Source organism: Gorilla gorilla, chromosome 16 (assembly GCF_029281585.2).
Source record: "Gorilla gorilla gorilla isolate KB3781 chromosome 16, NHGRI_mGorGor1-v2.1_pri, whole genome shotgun sequence".
Classification (NCBI taxonomy): Eukaryota; Metazoa; Chordata; class Mammalia; order Primates; family Hominidae; genus Gorilla; species Gorilla gorilla.
The window spans coordinates 102,962,288-102,978,918 of NC_073240.2; the positions used below are offsets into that span (position 1 = coordinate 102,962,288).

Genomic DNA, 16,631 nt, shown 5'->3' on the forward strand with positions numbered 1-16,631 from the left:
CATCTAAGGTTGTGTGAAGAGGAAGCAAAAATTCCCCAAGTGGGTTATTAATATAATAACAAGAGAAGCCACTCCCCTCCCCACTCCATGGTTTCAAGACATGCATCAACAAGTCAGGCAGATTCCAGGAAATGCAAAAGGTGTGACTGAGATGAGCTTTACAAAAGCAACCCTCATGCACAGCTGGTGGGAATGCAAAACAGTAGTCATTTTGGAAAATAGTTTGGCATTTTCTTATAAACTTAAATTTACCATATCTATTCTCACACTGCTAATAAAGACATACCCAAGACTGGGTAATTTATGAAGGAAAGAGGTTTAATGGACTCACAGTTCAGCATGGCTGGGTGGGGGCCTCACAATCATGGTGGAAGGCAAAGGAGAAGCAAAGGCACATCTTAAATGGCAGAAGGCAAGGGACTTTGTGCGGGGGAACTCCCTTTTATAAAATCATCAGATCTCAAGAGACTTATTCACCACCACAAGAAAAGTATGGGGGAAACCACCCCCATGATTCAATTATCTTGACCTGGCCCCACCCCTGACCCTTGGGGATTATTACAATTCAAGGTGAGATTTGGGTGTGGACACAGCCAAACCATATCACCATATGACCCTGAAATCACACTCCTAGGTATTTACTCTAGGAAAATGAAAACCTATGTTCATACAAAAAACTGTACATGAATGACAATAGCAGTTTTCATAACTGCCAAAAGCTGAAAACAACCCAAATGCCCCTCAACTGCAGGATGGATCTGAAGCAGTGGTGTGTTCATATGATGGAATACTGCCCAGGGACAAAAGCAGAGGCCCGCTGGGGACACTCAACTCGGATGCATCTCCAGGGTGTTATGCTGGGTGAAAGCAGTCAGTCTCTAAAGGTTTTATAAAATTATGATTCCATTTATATGCCAATATTTTAGGGGTAGGGAAAAAATCAGCAGTTCCCTGAGATCAGGGAAGGTCTGATTTTAAAAGGCTGGGGAGGGTTTGATTTTAAAAGGGTAGCATGAGGGAGTTTTGAGGGGTGATGGAACTGTTCTGTATCTTGATTGTTGAGGTGATAACACAGTTCTGCAATGTTATCAAAAAGGCATAAATTTTACTGCATGACAATTAAAAAAGTTAATTTAAAAAAAGGTAAGAAAAGTACAGAATCAGCTGACAGATATTTTCCAGAATGCAAGGAAAAAAAAATTCAAGGAGAGTAACAAAAAGATCTATTTATTCACTATCAGTTGTCCACACAGTCAGTAACTAATATACAAACAAAAGTTCACTTGCCTTTACTTAAACCTAAGTGGAAGTCATTTTACCTGAGTCAAAAACTCAGAAATCCTGAAATTTCCCTCAGTGGGAACAGTGTGCACACCCAGCCCATCCTGGCCGCCTACATCCCTTCCACAGAAATGCAGCAGTTCCAGTTCTGAGGAAAAGGATGCTTCCTGGTAGAATGCGGCCATATATTCCACCGTGCTCAGCACCATGTACCCCAGCACTCTGGCTACTACTGACTGGTCTAGGACTCAGCACCAAGGCAAAGGCTACTGATATTGGACCAGACCATGGCCCCTGAGGCAGCCCAGCTGTGACTGAGAGTCTGTCCCACAAGCACACCCTCTACTGGCTGGTGACTAACAGAACCAACTGGAACCTCAGGGAGGACCTTGAGGCACATGGAAGAGGGCAGAGAGGAAAAAAGACACAGGCAGATAGACTGAAAAATATTAAGACCCAACAGTATTCTTTTCTCCAGCAACATACTTTAAATATAGAAACAGAGGCAGAAAATAAAAGGATAGGAAAAGATATATCACGCAAACACTAACGTAAGAAAGCTAGCTTGCCTATGTCAACACCAAAGGAGACTTTTAAAAAGATAGTTTTATTACAAAAGGTCAAATAGCCTATGAACCCATTTATATGTGACACCTAGAAATAGTCAATTTCATAGCGACAGAAACTAGAGTGGTGGTTACCAGAGGCTGGGGGAGGCAGGCATGGAAATTAGTGTTTAGTGGGTACAGAGATTAAGTGTAGGATGATGACAAAGTCCTGGAGAGTTTCGGATTTGCAAGATGGAAAGAGTTCTGGAGATGGACCATGACAGTTGCATAATAACATGAACGTACTTAGTGAGAATGAATTGCACACTTAAAAATAGTTAAAATGGTAAATTTTTATATTATGTGTATTTTACCACAAAATGGCTTTATTGAGGTAAAATTTACATGCCATAAAATTCACCAATTTTAAGTGTACAATTCAGTGACTTCTGACAAATGTATACAGTCATGCGACTTCTGCCACAGTCAAGATACAGAACATTTCTACCCTCCAGGAAGTTCCCTCCTGACCCTTTGGAGTCAATCCCCTCTCCCCACCCACTGGACTCCTGATCATCTTTCTGTCACTATAGTTTTGGCATTTCTGAAATGTCACATAATGGAATGGTGCCTTATGCATTCTCCGACTGTCTTATTTGGCTTAGTACGATGCTTTCGAGGTTCCTCCTTCATGTGTATATCAGTATCTCACTGCTTGTAAATGCTGAGTTGTATTCCACAGCATGGACTTTCCACATTGTGTTTATCCTTTCACAAGCTGAATCTGGGGTTGTTTCTGGTTCTGTGCTATTGTAAGTAACGCTTCTATGAACATCCAAATACAACTCTCTGTGTAGATGTGGGCATATGTTTTCATTTATCTTGGGATAATTAGAAGTGGGGGCTGGGCGTGGTGGCTCACGTCTGTAATTCCAACACTTTGGGAGGCGGAGGCGGGCAAATCACCTGAGGTTGGAAGTTTGAGACCAGCCTGACCAGCATGGAGAAACCCCATCTCTACTAAAAATACAAACATATTAGCTGGGTGTGGTGATGCATGCCTATAATCCCAGCTACTTGGGAGGCTGAGGCAGGAGAATCACTTGAACCTGAGAGGCAGAGGTTGTGGTGAGCTGAGATCATGCCATTGCACTCCAGCCTGGGCAACAAGGGCAAAGCTCCGTCTTAGGAAAAAAATAAAATTAAATTAAAAAAAAGGCCGGGCGCGGTGGTGGCTCATGCCTATTATCCCAGCACTTTGGGAGGCCGAGGTGGGTGGATCACGAGGTCAGGAGATTGAGACCATCCTGGCTAACATGGTCTCTGCTAAAAATACAAAAAAATTAGCCAGGCATGGTGGTGGCAGGCGCCTGTAGTCCCAGCTACTCAGGAGGCTGAGGCAGGAGAATGCATGAGTCCAGGAGGCAGAGCTTGCAGTGAGCTGAGATCGCGTCACGGCACTCCAGCCTGGGCGACAGAGCGAGACTTTGTCTCAAAAAAAAAAAAAAAAAAAAAAAAAAGAAGCAGGGCACGTTTATCTTTATAGGAAATGCCAAACTGCTACAAAGTAGTTCTACCATTTTACATTCCTACCAGCAGTAAGTGTTATACTTGCTCCATATTCTTGCCAATGCCTGATGTTTTTAGTCTTTCTATGATGGGAAGGGGACATTCTTCAATCAATAACCCTAGCATGAGACTCTACCTGAATACAGTCATGTAAGGGACCCAATGCAAGAACCACCCAGAGGAGCCTAAAATTTGGAACTATGAAAGACAGTAATGATGAAATGGCAGTTTTAAACTATTAAGTTCTGGGATACTTTGCTATGTTGCGATAGCCATCCAGAACAGAATTTTGCACTGGATGTAGGTACTGCTATAACTGAGAAATAAAAATAAAATCCTAAGCTCCCCAACTGACTGAACAGACACCCTCTTGGCCAAAGGACCCCAGAGAAACCTTAAAAACTGAGTTACTGGCAGTGACAAGAGGTTGGACATGCCTAATTATACCCACTCTGTCACTAACAATCATTAGGCTTTCTTTCCTAAGAGTTAATCAGAAACCAGCCCTTTTGAAAGACTTGTTCCACCACTGATTTACACAACTGAGCAGCATTCCTTCCTGTTAAAAGACCACTCACCATGCACTGGTTCTGCTGGTTTATAAAGGCTGCACACGGGATGCCTCTGTGTCCTCCATTTGACCTTTTGGTTATACAGCCTAATTTAAATGCATTGTCTCCACCCCAAAGTGAACAAGGGATGCATGTAACATGCATGTTTGCTTACCATGTATATAAATGTCCCCCCTTTGTGAATATTCATAGCTCTTCTTATAACCTGTTAAATATTTATACTTGGCCAATCTCATCAGCATAAATTCCTGTCTTACTTTTCCCTCCCCTGAAATGCCTGCTTCTGGTTTCTGCCAGAAGCTATGAAGCTTCCTAGCCTGCAAGATTTCAGGCTGCAACCCCTCAGAAGAAATGAAGCTCTCCTTTACAATTTTATGAACCTCATGATTCTTCAGCTGACATAACAATAACCTAAAACATGTAGCTTTGGGGCCAGGTGGTGGGCAGAAGCTAGAAGGGATTCTTACTACGAGGTGCCAGAAACAGATGGTGGGTAACACTGTCACCAGAAGTAACATGGAAAACAGAAAGGGTACCCAAAGAACTCATGGACTTAGCTGGGGAGATGTCCAGGCAGAATGTAGAAAATGACAGCCGATTTTTGGCTCCCTACGGTAAAATACAAGAAAAGAGGTATAAACCAAAGGTGAAACTAATTAACTTTTTGAGCCAAGTTTAGAGGAAATATAAAGCCACCAGGACCTGCTGGGTTCAAAAATGAAACCTTATCCTTAGACTGTCCCAGAAAAGACTCACGAGGCTTCAGGACACGGATCAAATTCAGATTATAATCATCAAAGCACAGCCTTACGGTAAAGATCTTAAGGGCGGGGCTGTAAGACACTGTGAAAACCTCAGAATGATCTACTGTAAGTGCATCTAGTAAGGCTTCTGCAAGTCTTAGAAGTGTGCTTTGTAGACCCTTTCCGTTAAACACGAAGGCTCTGAAGACTCGGCAGTGTACTATTGTCTCACAGTAGCCTCCCAGGCAAAGAAGGATCGGTGTCAGAAAGATGTGGATGTGGCTTTTATCTAACCGTGTTGATGATACATTTATAGAAAAGGACTCGCAAAGTTTTTAAAGGAATTGTACTAGCTTACATTGAAAGGCAGCACAAAATGAAATAAGGGCTTTGGATTCCCCCAGCCTTCTACAGGAAGGAATCAGGTTGAGAACAAAGCTACCCCAGGCCGGGTGTGGTGACTCATGCCTGTAATCCCAGCACTTTGGGAGGCTGAGGCAGGCGGATCACGAAGTCAGGAGATCTAGACCATCCTGGCTAACACAGGGAGACCCCGTCTCTACTAAAAATACAAAAAGCCTGGCGTGGTGGCGGGTGCCTGTGGTCCCAGCTGCTCGGGAGGCTGAGGTAGGAGAATGGCGTGAGCCTGGGAGGCAGGAGGTTGCAGTGAGCCAAGATCACGCCACTGCACTCCAACCTGGGCGACACAGCGAGACTCTGTCTCAAAGAAAAATAAAAAATAAAAAAATACATAAATAATTTTTTTTTTTTTTTAAAGAAAGCTACCCTAAGGCACATATGGGCCATTTCTTTTTTTTTTTTTTTTTTTGAGACGGAGTCTTGCTTTGTCGCCCAGGCTGGAGTGCAGTGGCGCGATCTCGGCTCACTGCAAACTCCACCTCCCGGGTTCACGCCATTCTCCTGCCTCAGCCTCCCTAGTAGCCATATGGGCCATTTCTTATGGAAGAGAAAGGATGACTCAGAGGGCAGAATCACAGCCAGGCAGAGCAAAACTGGATCTTAATCAAAGTGTATCTTTTGACCCTGGGGCAGTGATGACTGGTAGATACCAGAATTTCTACAGATGGTGACTACCATGTGCCTCCTACTCTACCCCACTCCTTTTTGAGTAAGACTATCTATTGCATTATTCCTTAAGCACCATTTCATAATGTGAGGGAGATGGCAGGATGAGGTGGCTGATAGATAACTTGAGTTTTTAGTTCACAGGTCTTAAACTGTAGAGGAAATGTACTTGATAATCTGTTCCCAAGAAACTGCACCCAAGGAGCCTCATCTGCAGCTAGGCCTGATTCAGATGATGTCCTGGATTTCTGAGCCAATGTAGTAATTAGATGAGCCTTGGAATTATTTGTTAAGAATAGAACACATTGGAAGAGCAGAATGGACTTCCCTACAGTCCCTTGGGGCTGAAAAGACATAAACCCACCAGCCTGTCAAGTGGAAACCCAAGGGGGTCATGGCCTAGAAACAGGAATCAAAAGTTGAATCTTATTACAATGGAAGCCAGCCCTAACCCAGTGCAATCTCTGATTGAATTCAATGATCAGTCTTTAATAGCGGCAGAGGGTGAATGCTCCAGTGGGAGATGTCATCTAGAGCCTCTACACCTAAATTAAATAGAATACTTGGCAGCTAATAAAATATTACTTGATATGGGAAGTGACACAACCATAATAGCAAAAAACCAACAGAAAAAACAGCTGAGTTCCCTAAAAGGTTTTTTTCATGGTAAGGCCAATTCCTTCAGACAAAGGTATCCAGAAATTCAAAGTTCTCAGTGTCGTCTGTGTCTGTCAAATATTCCCATTCCAAGCCTCAGGGACCCATGCCTTCCCAACCAGTGCCCTTACCTTAGAATAAGAGATCATTGGGTTTGTGCATTTAAATGCCTTTACAGTTTGGTGACCCTCACAATCAGGCCCTGCTCCTGTTCATCAGCCACATCTGTCTTGCATCTATAAAAAATAAGAGATCCCCTTAATGCCACTGTAAAGGCTTTCTGTTCATTCTCCAACTATTGTACTCCCAACTTGAGAGTACAAGGTGCCAGGGGCCATGCTGATTTTCCAGAGAAGACAGCACATCCAAATCAGCAGCTGTGACGGTCATCACCACCTGCCTAAATGTAAATCTCTGATAATCTTCAGTGATTCTTCAAGTCTCTTCCACTGCCCTCTGATCTCCTACCACTGCCTCGCATTGGCCAGTCCCTACTGGAAGATCTGTACCCCAGGTGATAGAATACAGAGAGGTCAGCCTCCAGGGGCACAGCACAAGAAGAAAAAGGAGAACAAGACTGGAGAAGCAAACAGAGAATAACCAGCGCAGGCTACATGCCATGGATTGTCTTCTCAGAAAGTTACTGAAGAAAGTGATCCCCAAATGAGAATTAAAGATAAGCAATGAAGAGATATACAGGGACCAGGAAAAGAGACTCAGCATAGGAAGAGACATGAGGGGAGTGGCCAAGATGATGATGAAATGAAGTCCTAAGCCATCAGTTTGCAAGAATCTTAGTAGCAAGTTAATTCTGGAGTAGGACCAAAGTTGAAAAAAAAATTACTGAGCAATTACCTGAATCACTGCAGAATATGTTGCAAGGAGATTTGTAGTTTTTGAGAGAAATTGGAGCATGAATTAGTGGTAGGCACATAAAAAAACTAAGTAAATGAAAAATTTAGGTAATGATTATAGGAAAGACAAAACAGTGCAAGCATGGAAATGTAATCCCAGTAGTCCACCCGGATCACCTGTGAACACTATCTACACAGTCCTTATCATGTAAATACTAAAGACTTTCCCACCTATGAACTTGTAATACAAGTAGGTATTTTGCACTGTTGGTTTTTTCCTCTTTCCTCTGGAGCTGCCAAATCACCTGGGAGTCATGCTATAGGCAAAGGGAAGCATCAGTGGCCCATGGAGCACATTTGGAGAAGCAATGCTTCATGGTTTAACACTCTGTACCAGAGATGACACTTTCTCCTTTCTTCTTTTTCACAGGGAGTGCCACACTTAGTCTAATGCTTACCTTTATATTCTACATGGTTTAGAAACTTATATGGACAAAAAGTGAATTTTATGAAATCCAGGAATGTATTCAGGGGAAACAGAAATTATCTCCATGTTATTATTAGAAGGTACAATCTAGTACCTCACTTTTTTTTTTTTTTTCCTTTGAGATGGAGTCTTGCTCTGTCACCAGGCTGGAGTGCAGTGGCACAATCCTGGCTCACTGCAAACTCTGCCTCCCGGGTTCAAGCAATTCTCCTGCCAGCCTCCCAAGTAGCTGGGATTACAGGCGTGCACCACCACACTCGGCTAATTTTTGTATTTTTAGTAGAGACAGGGTTTCACCATGTTGGCCAGGCTGGTCTCGAACTCCTGACCTCAGGTGATCTGCCCACCTCAGCCTCCCAAAGTGCTGGGATTATAGGTGTGAGCCACCGTGTCTGGCCAGTATCTCACTTTTAACCTCAAAATTCTTATTAATGTTACCAAAGTAAAGTAAATGGAAACGCTTGACCACTTTATTATGAGAGAAAATAGTAAAAATGTAAACTGGAATTGAATAAGAATAAAACATTTTAAAGTTAACTTACTCGTATGAAATCTGTAAGCGTATTATAAATGAAGGCTCCTCTGGGAAGGAAAAAACAGCTTCCAGGACTCAAATCATGGAAAAAGAAAAGTTCTTGTTCCTAGATTGAAACAATAATTGCATTTCAAATGTCATCTGCTATTGCTTAACATTTACTGCACACACACAATATGCTGGGAATAAAACATATAATACTCAGTTATTTCCATCTTCTCTAGTAACAGACATTCCAAGGCCATTCAACACTTTTACCTAAATGTATGCAACAGCATATGTAAAATTTCCAATCATATTTATGCCTAATTAGCTTTGAACTTAGCTTTTACTTCACCTTCTGCTATTTTCTGCGAATTTTCTTACTTGGCACACTTGGAGTATGGCACTCATGGAGAGACAACACGGTAAAAAGACCAAAAAAGTTCATTGCAGGAGGTGGGCTTTAGGTGATGATGATCATCATCATGGCTGCCGCTTACTGAGAGCCTATCCTGTACCAGGCACCGTCACCCAGTTTCTGTCTTCACAGCCACCCTGCAAGGCTACCCAGCAAGGAAGACAAGAACACAGAGCTTGCCCATCATCTAACACAACTAGTGAGTACAAGGACTGGGCATAAAGCTCAGGCCGAGCTGCTTTCCAATCTGAGGTTTTCCTTCTACACGCTGCTCTGTCTCCCAGATACAAAGGATGCTATAAAGTGCACAGAATGTAAAAAACAACTCTTTTTTTTTTTTGAGACTGAGTCTCACTCTGTCGCCCAGGCTGGAGTGCAGTGGCGCGATCTCAGCTCACTGCAATCTCCGCCTGCCGGGCCCAAGTGATTCTCTTGCCTCAGCTTCCAGAGTAGCTGGGACTACAAGCGCACGCTGCCACGCCCGGCTAATTTTTTTGTATTTTTAGTAGAGGTGGGGTTTCACCAAAAACAACTTTATTTTTATATCATGACAAAAATAAGAGAAGGGTACAATTTTCAAAAATTAATAAAAGATACAGGAAGGAAAGAGGTTAGAAGACATCTGGGGTATTAAAATGAAAGAACTCAGCAGCGGACTGTGAGTGCCAGCAAAATAGGAGAGAAGAAGAAGAAATCTTATTTTTAAAGCAACTTAGTTTTGTGAGACAGAAACATTCCTATGTTGGCTTATGATTACATCTCTAGTGATTAAGATGTGGGGCATACCTTCCCAATCTTCCTATGATCTCGGTTCTTTGCTTCCTCTTGGAACTTTTCCCAGTCTCTCATCATCTTGTTATCAGGAAAGGATATTCCATAGATCCTCTGCAATGTTTCCATTTCCGGATTGCCCTCCCAATATGTTGAGGAATTCTAAATATCAAAGAGGATTTTGGTAAATATATCAAACATTCAGTTGTAAGTAAAACTGCTCTTAAATACAAACGCAATTTTCCACTATAATATCAGCAAAGCAGCCCTGCATGATGGCTCATGCCTATAATCTCAGCACCTTGGGAGGCCGAGGTGGTTAGATCATTCGAGCTCAGGAGTTTGAGACTAGCCTGGACAACGTGGCAAAACCCCATCTGTACAGAAAATACAAAAACTAGCCAGGCACGATGGCACATGCCTGTAATCCCAGCTACTTGGGAGACTGGGGCAGGAGGACTGTTTGAGCCCAGGAGGTCGAGGCTGCAGTGAGCAGTGTTTGTGCCACTGCACTCCAACCTGGGTGACAATGCAAGACCTTGTCTCAAAATCAAACAAACAAACAAACAAAATCAACAAAGCTTAAAGAAGACTATTTGTAGTGCTGGGAACAATCTTAAAATAGATTCTAACTAAACCTTCCCAGCCTAAATTATACCATTAACCAGCAAATTATGTAGAGTCTGCTATGGATTCTAGGAATGACAGTGAGAGCACACAGAAAGGAGGGAAGGCTAAGCAGCAATCATAATCACCAAGGACGGGGCAGAACAGATGGTAGGTATGGGGAAGTAAAGGTCGGTCTTGCTAACCTACAGTCAATGATTAAGAACAGTGCCATTAGCCAGCCCCATTTTACCTGTAAGAAAATCAAAGCCAAGAAAGGCTGGGACTGCCAAGTCAGTCCCATGCCTCCTAATCCCAGAGCAATGTTTTCTCCATTACAACATCATATCCCCTTCTGCTTTTTCTTTATGCCACAGTACATTACTTTCACATGCAGACAAATATTCTTGCTTACATCAGGGCTATTCAAGAAAACCATGGTATACAGAACAATATTTTAAAATAGTGTATGAAAAAGGCCAGGCGCAGCGGCTGATGCCTATAATCCCAGCACTTCGGGAGGCCGAGGCAGGCGGATCACCTGAGGTTAGGAGTTTGAGACCAGCCTGACCAACGTGGTAAAACCCCATCTCGACTAAAAATACAAAAATTAGCCAGGTGGGGTGGTGCACGCCTGTAATCCCAGCTCCTCAGGAGGCTGGGGCAGGAGAATTGCTTGAACCCAGAAGGCGGAGATTGCAGTGAGCCAAGATCACACCACTGCACTCCAGCCTGGACAACAGAGCAAGACTCTGTCTCAGAAAAATAAAAAATAAAATAAAATATCGCATGAAAAAGAAATGTTGTAACACTTACAATAAGGTAAAATGATAAACGAAAGCTACCTATAGTGTTCTAATTATCAAAATTCTAAATGATTTTATTAGTTTTCATCAAATAAGAATGAAATATTTTAAAATATCATGATGTTCAGACTACAAAAGATATGATTGAATAAGATATGATTAAAATCCTTTAATAGCTAGTGCACCTTAAGTTTACTGTATTAAAAAAAATCAATCCTTACCTTAAAAATTTTGATGGTTTTAATTTTTCCAGTGTGTCTTACATGTGGACCTTTGCAAAGGTCAATTAATGGACCGCACCTATAATGAAATATTTAGGGCATGCTCAGGCACAGTTACAGTGTTCTGGACTATTCATTATAAGCCATAATATCCTATGTTTTAGGTAGAGCTTCACTTATTTATATGTAGCAATGCCATTTTTAATTTAGGGTGAAGGAGAGAGGTGATTCATCTAGCCTCAGAGTCCATTCTGCCCTCTAGATTCAAAAACCACAGAACATCTTCTGAAAGAAACTAGGCAATTCTCTGATTAAAAACTTAAAAATTACAATGAATACAAAAAGGGACTGGCTTACAGAGTGGCAAACACGAAAATGTCATCTCTTTCAATGGCCAGTCTTTGTGTATTGTTCTCTAGGGAGAGAGCTTGTAAGCAACACTCAGATGAAGGGAAGGAATGCCAAATTAGCATGAAAGGCTTCAATACTCTAACCTTTAAATAGAAAGTCACAGGGCCGGGTGTGGTGGTTCACACCTGTAATCCCAGCACTTTGGGAGGCCAAGGCAGGTGGATCACGAGGTCAGGCATTCGAGACCAGCCTCGCCAACATAGTGAAACCCTGTCTCTAATAAAAAATATAAAAAATTAGCTGGGCATGGTGGTGGGTGCCTGTAATCCCAGCTACTTGGGAGGCTGAGGCAGGAGAATCACTTGAACCTGGGAGGCAGAGGTTGCGGTGAACCGAGGTCACGCCATCACACTCCAGCCCGGGCAACAGTGCAAGACTCCATCTCAAAAAATTAAAAAAAAAAAAAAAAAAAGAAAGCCATAAAAGAAAAGCTTTACTTTTTTTTTTCAAAAATTAAATACAAGCCATTCAAATTGAAAAACTACAAAAAATGTCAATGTTGACCTAAGTAAGGTTCTCAAACCCAACAGCTCAAGCATTAGAAGCTAGAAATTTAAAACTTAGCCTGTTTTCTACATTTTCATTTATTTTTAAGCTTTAAGAAATGCACCGTGCATAGCTTTGCACAAAGGGGATATGATTTTACTTACAGTACAATTAAACCAGAGAACCATAAGTCCTTGACTGTGGAAAATAAGTACCACGAGGGAGAATATCTGTGGTTATAATTAAATAAATACCAGGTCTTCTAAGCCGGTACTGTGATAGTCCGAGCAGCACCCAGATGGCCGGAACACACGGAAAGGGGAACAGCAATGACATATAAGGCGTATACACACGAATAAAGAAAAAGGCGCTCAGGAACCTGAGGTTAAACGAACAGAGCTAAGTGATTCTGGTATTAACTTCACTTGTCTCCTCTTACATTTGATCCTGCCTTTGTTTCCCAGTATTTTCTTTTTGTCTCATCATGAGTATCCTGCTAATGCATGAAGACTGTACACTTGGACTCTGGACAATGGGGCAGACTCTTCTACACTTGCACTCTGGACAGTAAGTATGAGGCAGAGAATCACTGCCGAGGAGATGGCTTGTAATGGCCCCCACTGCCACATTAATAAGAACGTGGAAGGACAGAATAGAAACTCCTTTCCCAACAGTATCACTCACATGGAGAAAAATCCTGTTATAGCTAACACCCAGGAAACAAAATATGGGTCTCAGTACTGTCCTGATTACTAAAAAGGGGAAAATAATCATTTCTCTTTAGTGAAAACATTTTGAAGATTATAACTACAGCAGATTATCAACTACACAACTTGAAAAATCGATCTCCAACCAGAAAACAAACTCGGCCTCTACTGCTAACACCTTCAAGTTTACCACTGAGCAGCGTTTACCATGTGTGGACACAAACCTGTACACGGTGGTAGTTGCAGTGTTAACTTTCTCATTCAGAATGCAGCATTTAAATTTATTGTACTACGAAGAAAAACATATTTACACATTATTACACACAATGTTGAAATGAAAACAACTCTACTTTTTTTCAAGAAACATTGAAAGGTCATCTACTGATGTTCTAGGTGCTGAGACACGAGGGATACAAACAGCTCACAGCCTTGAGCGACACCGTGCAGCATGGAGGCCACAAGCCACGTGGCTACTGGGCATTTCAAATGCCATTAATTTGTTGCTGCTGTTGTTGTTTTTGAGACAGAGTCTCACTCCCTCACCCAGGCTAGGGTGCAGTGGCACCATCTTGGCTCACTGCAACGTCTGTCTCCCTGGTTCAAGCGATTCTGCCTCAGCCACCCGCGTAGCTGGAATTACAGGCAGGTACCATCATGCCTGTATTTTATTTTTGTATTTTTACTATGTGCTAATTTTTGTATTTTTAGTAGAGACAGGGTTTCACTATGTTGGCCAGGCTGGTCTCAAACTCCTGACCTCTAGTGATCCGCCTGCCTTGGCCTCCCAAAGTACTGGGATTACAGGTGGGAGCCACCACACCTGGCCTCAAATGCCACTAATTTGAAAGAAGATGTGCAGTGAGTATAAAACATACTGGACTTTGGAAGTATAATGTTGCAAAAAGAAGAATAAAATCATTCGTTAATCATTCTTTATACTGGCTGCCATTGAAATTATACTTTTTATATATTGGGTTAAAAATTTGTTAAAATTAATTGTAACTTTTACTTTTAAAATGTAGCTGCCATAAAATTATAGGTTACACATGTAGCTCAGACTAGTGGATTCCATTATGTTTCTATTGGACAGTACTGTTCTAGAAGATCTAATTTTAACATTAATCAATAAAATTCTGACAAGGACACAGCTATATTATTAATTTGTATAAAAACAAAAGCAAAGTTTATCATAATGATGATATATTTATAAAACTAAGGGTTTTTTTCCTTTTCCTTTCTTTTCTGCTTCCATCACTACTATCGGGGTATACAAGGCACTTTATATTAAATAACTACTTAAAGGAGCTAGTTGTTGGGAGAAAAACCCGTATCTGCATGATTTAACTGTTTCATATCTATATATTCACATCAAACCATTTTCCTTAATAAAGATTAATTGTGTTTAGTTCTTAAAAGTAGCTGCAAAAAAGGCAACCCACAGAATTAAATATTTGCAAATCACATATCTGTTAAGAAATGGATATTCAGAATATATCAAGAACTCTTACAACTCAAATACAAAAAAACCTAATTAAAAAATGAGCAAAAGAGCTCAACAGACATTTCTCCAAAGACATTTCTTCAAGAAAATACACAAATGGCCAATAAGCACATTAGGATGCTCACCACTACTACGTCATTAGAGAAATGCAAGTCAAAACAGAAACCCCAATGAGATACCACTTCACAACCATTAGGATGTCTATGATTAAAAAAAAACAAAACAAGTGTTGGCAAGGATGTGGAAAAACTGAACCCCCTGTGCATCACTGATGGGACTGTAAAATGGTGTAGCCACTGCACCAAACGGTATGGCGAGTTCTCGAAAACTTAAAAACAGAATTGCCATAGGATCCAGAAATTCCCCTTCTAAGTATATTCCCAAAAGAAGTAAAGCAGAGACTCACACAGAGCTTTACACACCCATGTTCACAGCAGCGCCGTTCACAATAGAAGTAAAGCAGAGACTCACACAGAGCTTTACACACCCATGTTCACAGCAGCGCTGTTCACAATAGAAGTAAAGCGGAGACTCAAACAGAGCCTTACACACCCATGTTCACAGCAGCGCTGTTCACAATAGAAATAAAGCGGAGACTCACACAGAGCTTTACACACCCATGTTCACAGCAGTGCTGTTCACAATAGAAGTAAAGCAGAGACTCACACAGAGCTTTACACACCCATGTTCACAGCAGCGTTCTTCACAATAGAAGTAAAGCGGAGACTCACACAGAGCTTTACACACCCATGTTCACAGCAGCGCCGTTCACAATAGAAGTAAAGCGGAGACTCACACAGAGCTTTACACACCCATGTTCACAGCAGCGCTGTTCACAATAGAAGTAAAGCGGAGACTCACACAGAGCTTTACACACCCATGTTCACAGCAGCGTTCTTCACAATAGAAGCGGAGACTCACACAGAGCTTTACACACCCATGTTCACAGCAGCGCTGTTCACAATAGAAGTAAAGCGGAGACTCACACAGAGCTTTACACACCCATGTTCATAGCAGCGCCGTTCACAATAGAAGTAAAGCGGAGACTCACACAGAGCTCTACACACCCATGTTCACAGCAGCGCTGTTCACAATAGAAGTAAAGCGGAGACTCACACAGAGCTTTACACACCCATGTTCACAGCAGCGCTGTTCACAATAGAAGGCAAAAGGTAGAAGCAACCCAAGTGTCCACAGGTGGATGAACGGATCAACAAAATGTGGTCTATCCGTACAACGGAATATTATCCAACCTTATAAAGGAAGGACATTCTGACGCACATTAAAATATGGATGAATCTTGAGGACTTTTTGCTGAGTGAAACAAGCCAGTCACAAAAGGATAAATATTGTCATGATTCCACTGATATGAAGTGCCTGGAGGAGCCAAATTCAGAGACGCAGAGTAGAATGGTGGTGGCCAGGGGCTGGGGGCAGGGCGGGAATGGGGAGCTAATGTTTAATGGGTATAGAGTTTCTGACTGGCAAGATAAAAAGCTTTGGAGATTGGTGATGGTTTGACAACATTGTCAATGTACTTAATACCACAGAACTGTACACTTAGGATTAAATGGTAAATTTTATATGTTATATATTTTACTGCACAAAAAAGAATACTGCAACTTTTTACCAAAACCAACTCTATTTTTTTATTCAAGCCCACAAAACTAATAATACTGTGTTTTCAAAATACATGTTTTTGGTTGGGCGTGGTGGCTGACGCCTGTAATCTCAGCACTTTAGGAGGCTGAGGGGGTAGATCACTTGAGGTCAGGAATTCAAGACCAGCCTGGCCAACATGGCAAAACTTTGTCTCTACTAAAAGGATAGAAAAATTAGCCAGGCATGGTGGCACATGCCTGTAGTCCCAGCCGAGGGACTGAGACAGGAGAATTGCTTGAATCCAGGAGGCGGAGGTTGCAGTGAGCCAAGATAGTAGTGAGCCAAGATAGTGCCACTGCACTCTAGCCTGGGAGGCAAAGAGAGACTCTGTCTCAAAAAAAAAAAAAAAACAAAAAAAAAAACCCAAAAAATAAAAAACAAAATGTATGTTTTCTCCAATATGTATGTTTTAAAACATAAAATCAGGAATATATTTAAGTACGTTGGTCAAAAAAATATAAAGAGAAAGTTACTGTTTTACACAGGTTACTCTAGGTTAAAATCTGAAACAAAAGTTAACAGAAAACTCCCACAGAAAAGAGAAAAAGGCAACATTTTATATGGGATTATAAATATTGTTGAATTTAGGGGACAGATATTCACAATACTCAGAATTAATCAGATTTATAAACACACATGTGAAAATTATTCACCTGGCCCTTTACCTACCTATGTCTCCCCTCAAATGTTCAGGAAATAGATGGGGAGGGAAATGTCACAGCAAGTAA

The 16,631-nt window shown here is 41.6% G+C and overlaps 1 protein-coding gene across 2 annotated transcripts in view; it reads right to left on the reverse strand.

Annotated features, from left to right (window-relative positions):
* Positions 1-16,631, reverse strand: part of TARS3 (threonyl-tRNA synthetase 3) — a 71,444-nt gene that overhangs the window by 39,112 nt on the left and 15,701 nt on the right. For both annotated transcript variants that reach the window (XR_004067380.3, XM_004056841.5), the window contains exons 7-10: positions 12,965-13,029; positions 11,137-11,215; positions 9,519-9,665; positions 8,340-8,438 (exon numbers count right to left, since the gene is read on the reverse strand). Coding sequence is in view for 1 of the 2 variants with exons in the window: in XM_004056841.5 (XP_004056889.4) it covers positions 8,340-8,438; positions 9,519-9,665; positions 11,137-11,215; positions 12,965-13,029 (390 nt within the window). In the remaining variant the exon portion in view is untranslated. The remainder of the gene's footprint in view (positions 1-8,339; positions 8,439-9,518; positions 9,666-11,136; positions 11,216-12,964; positions 13,030-16,631) is intronic.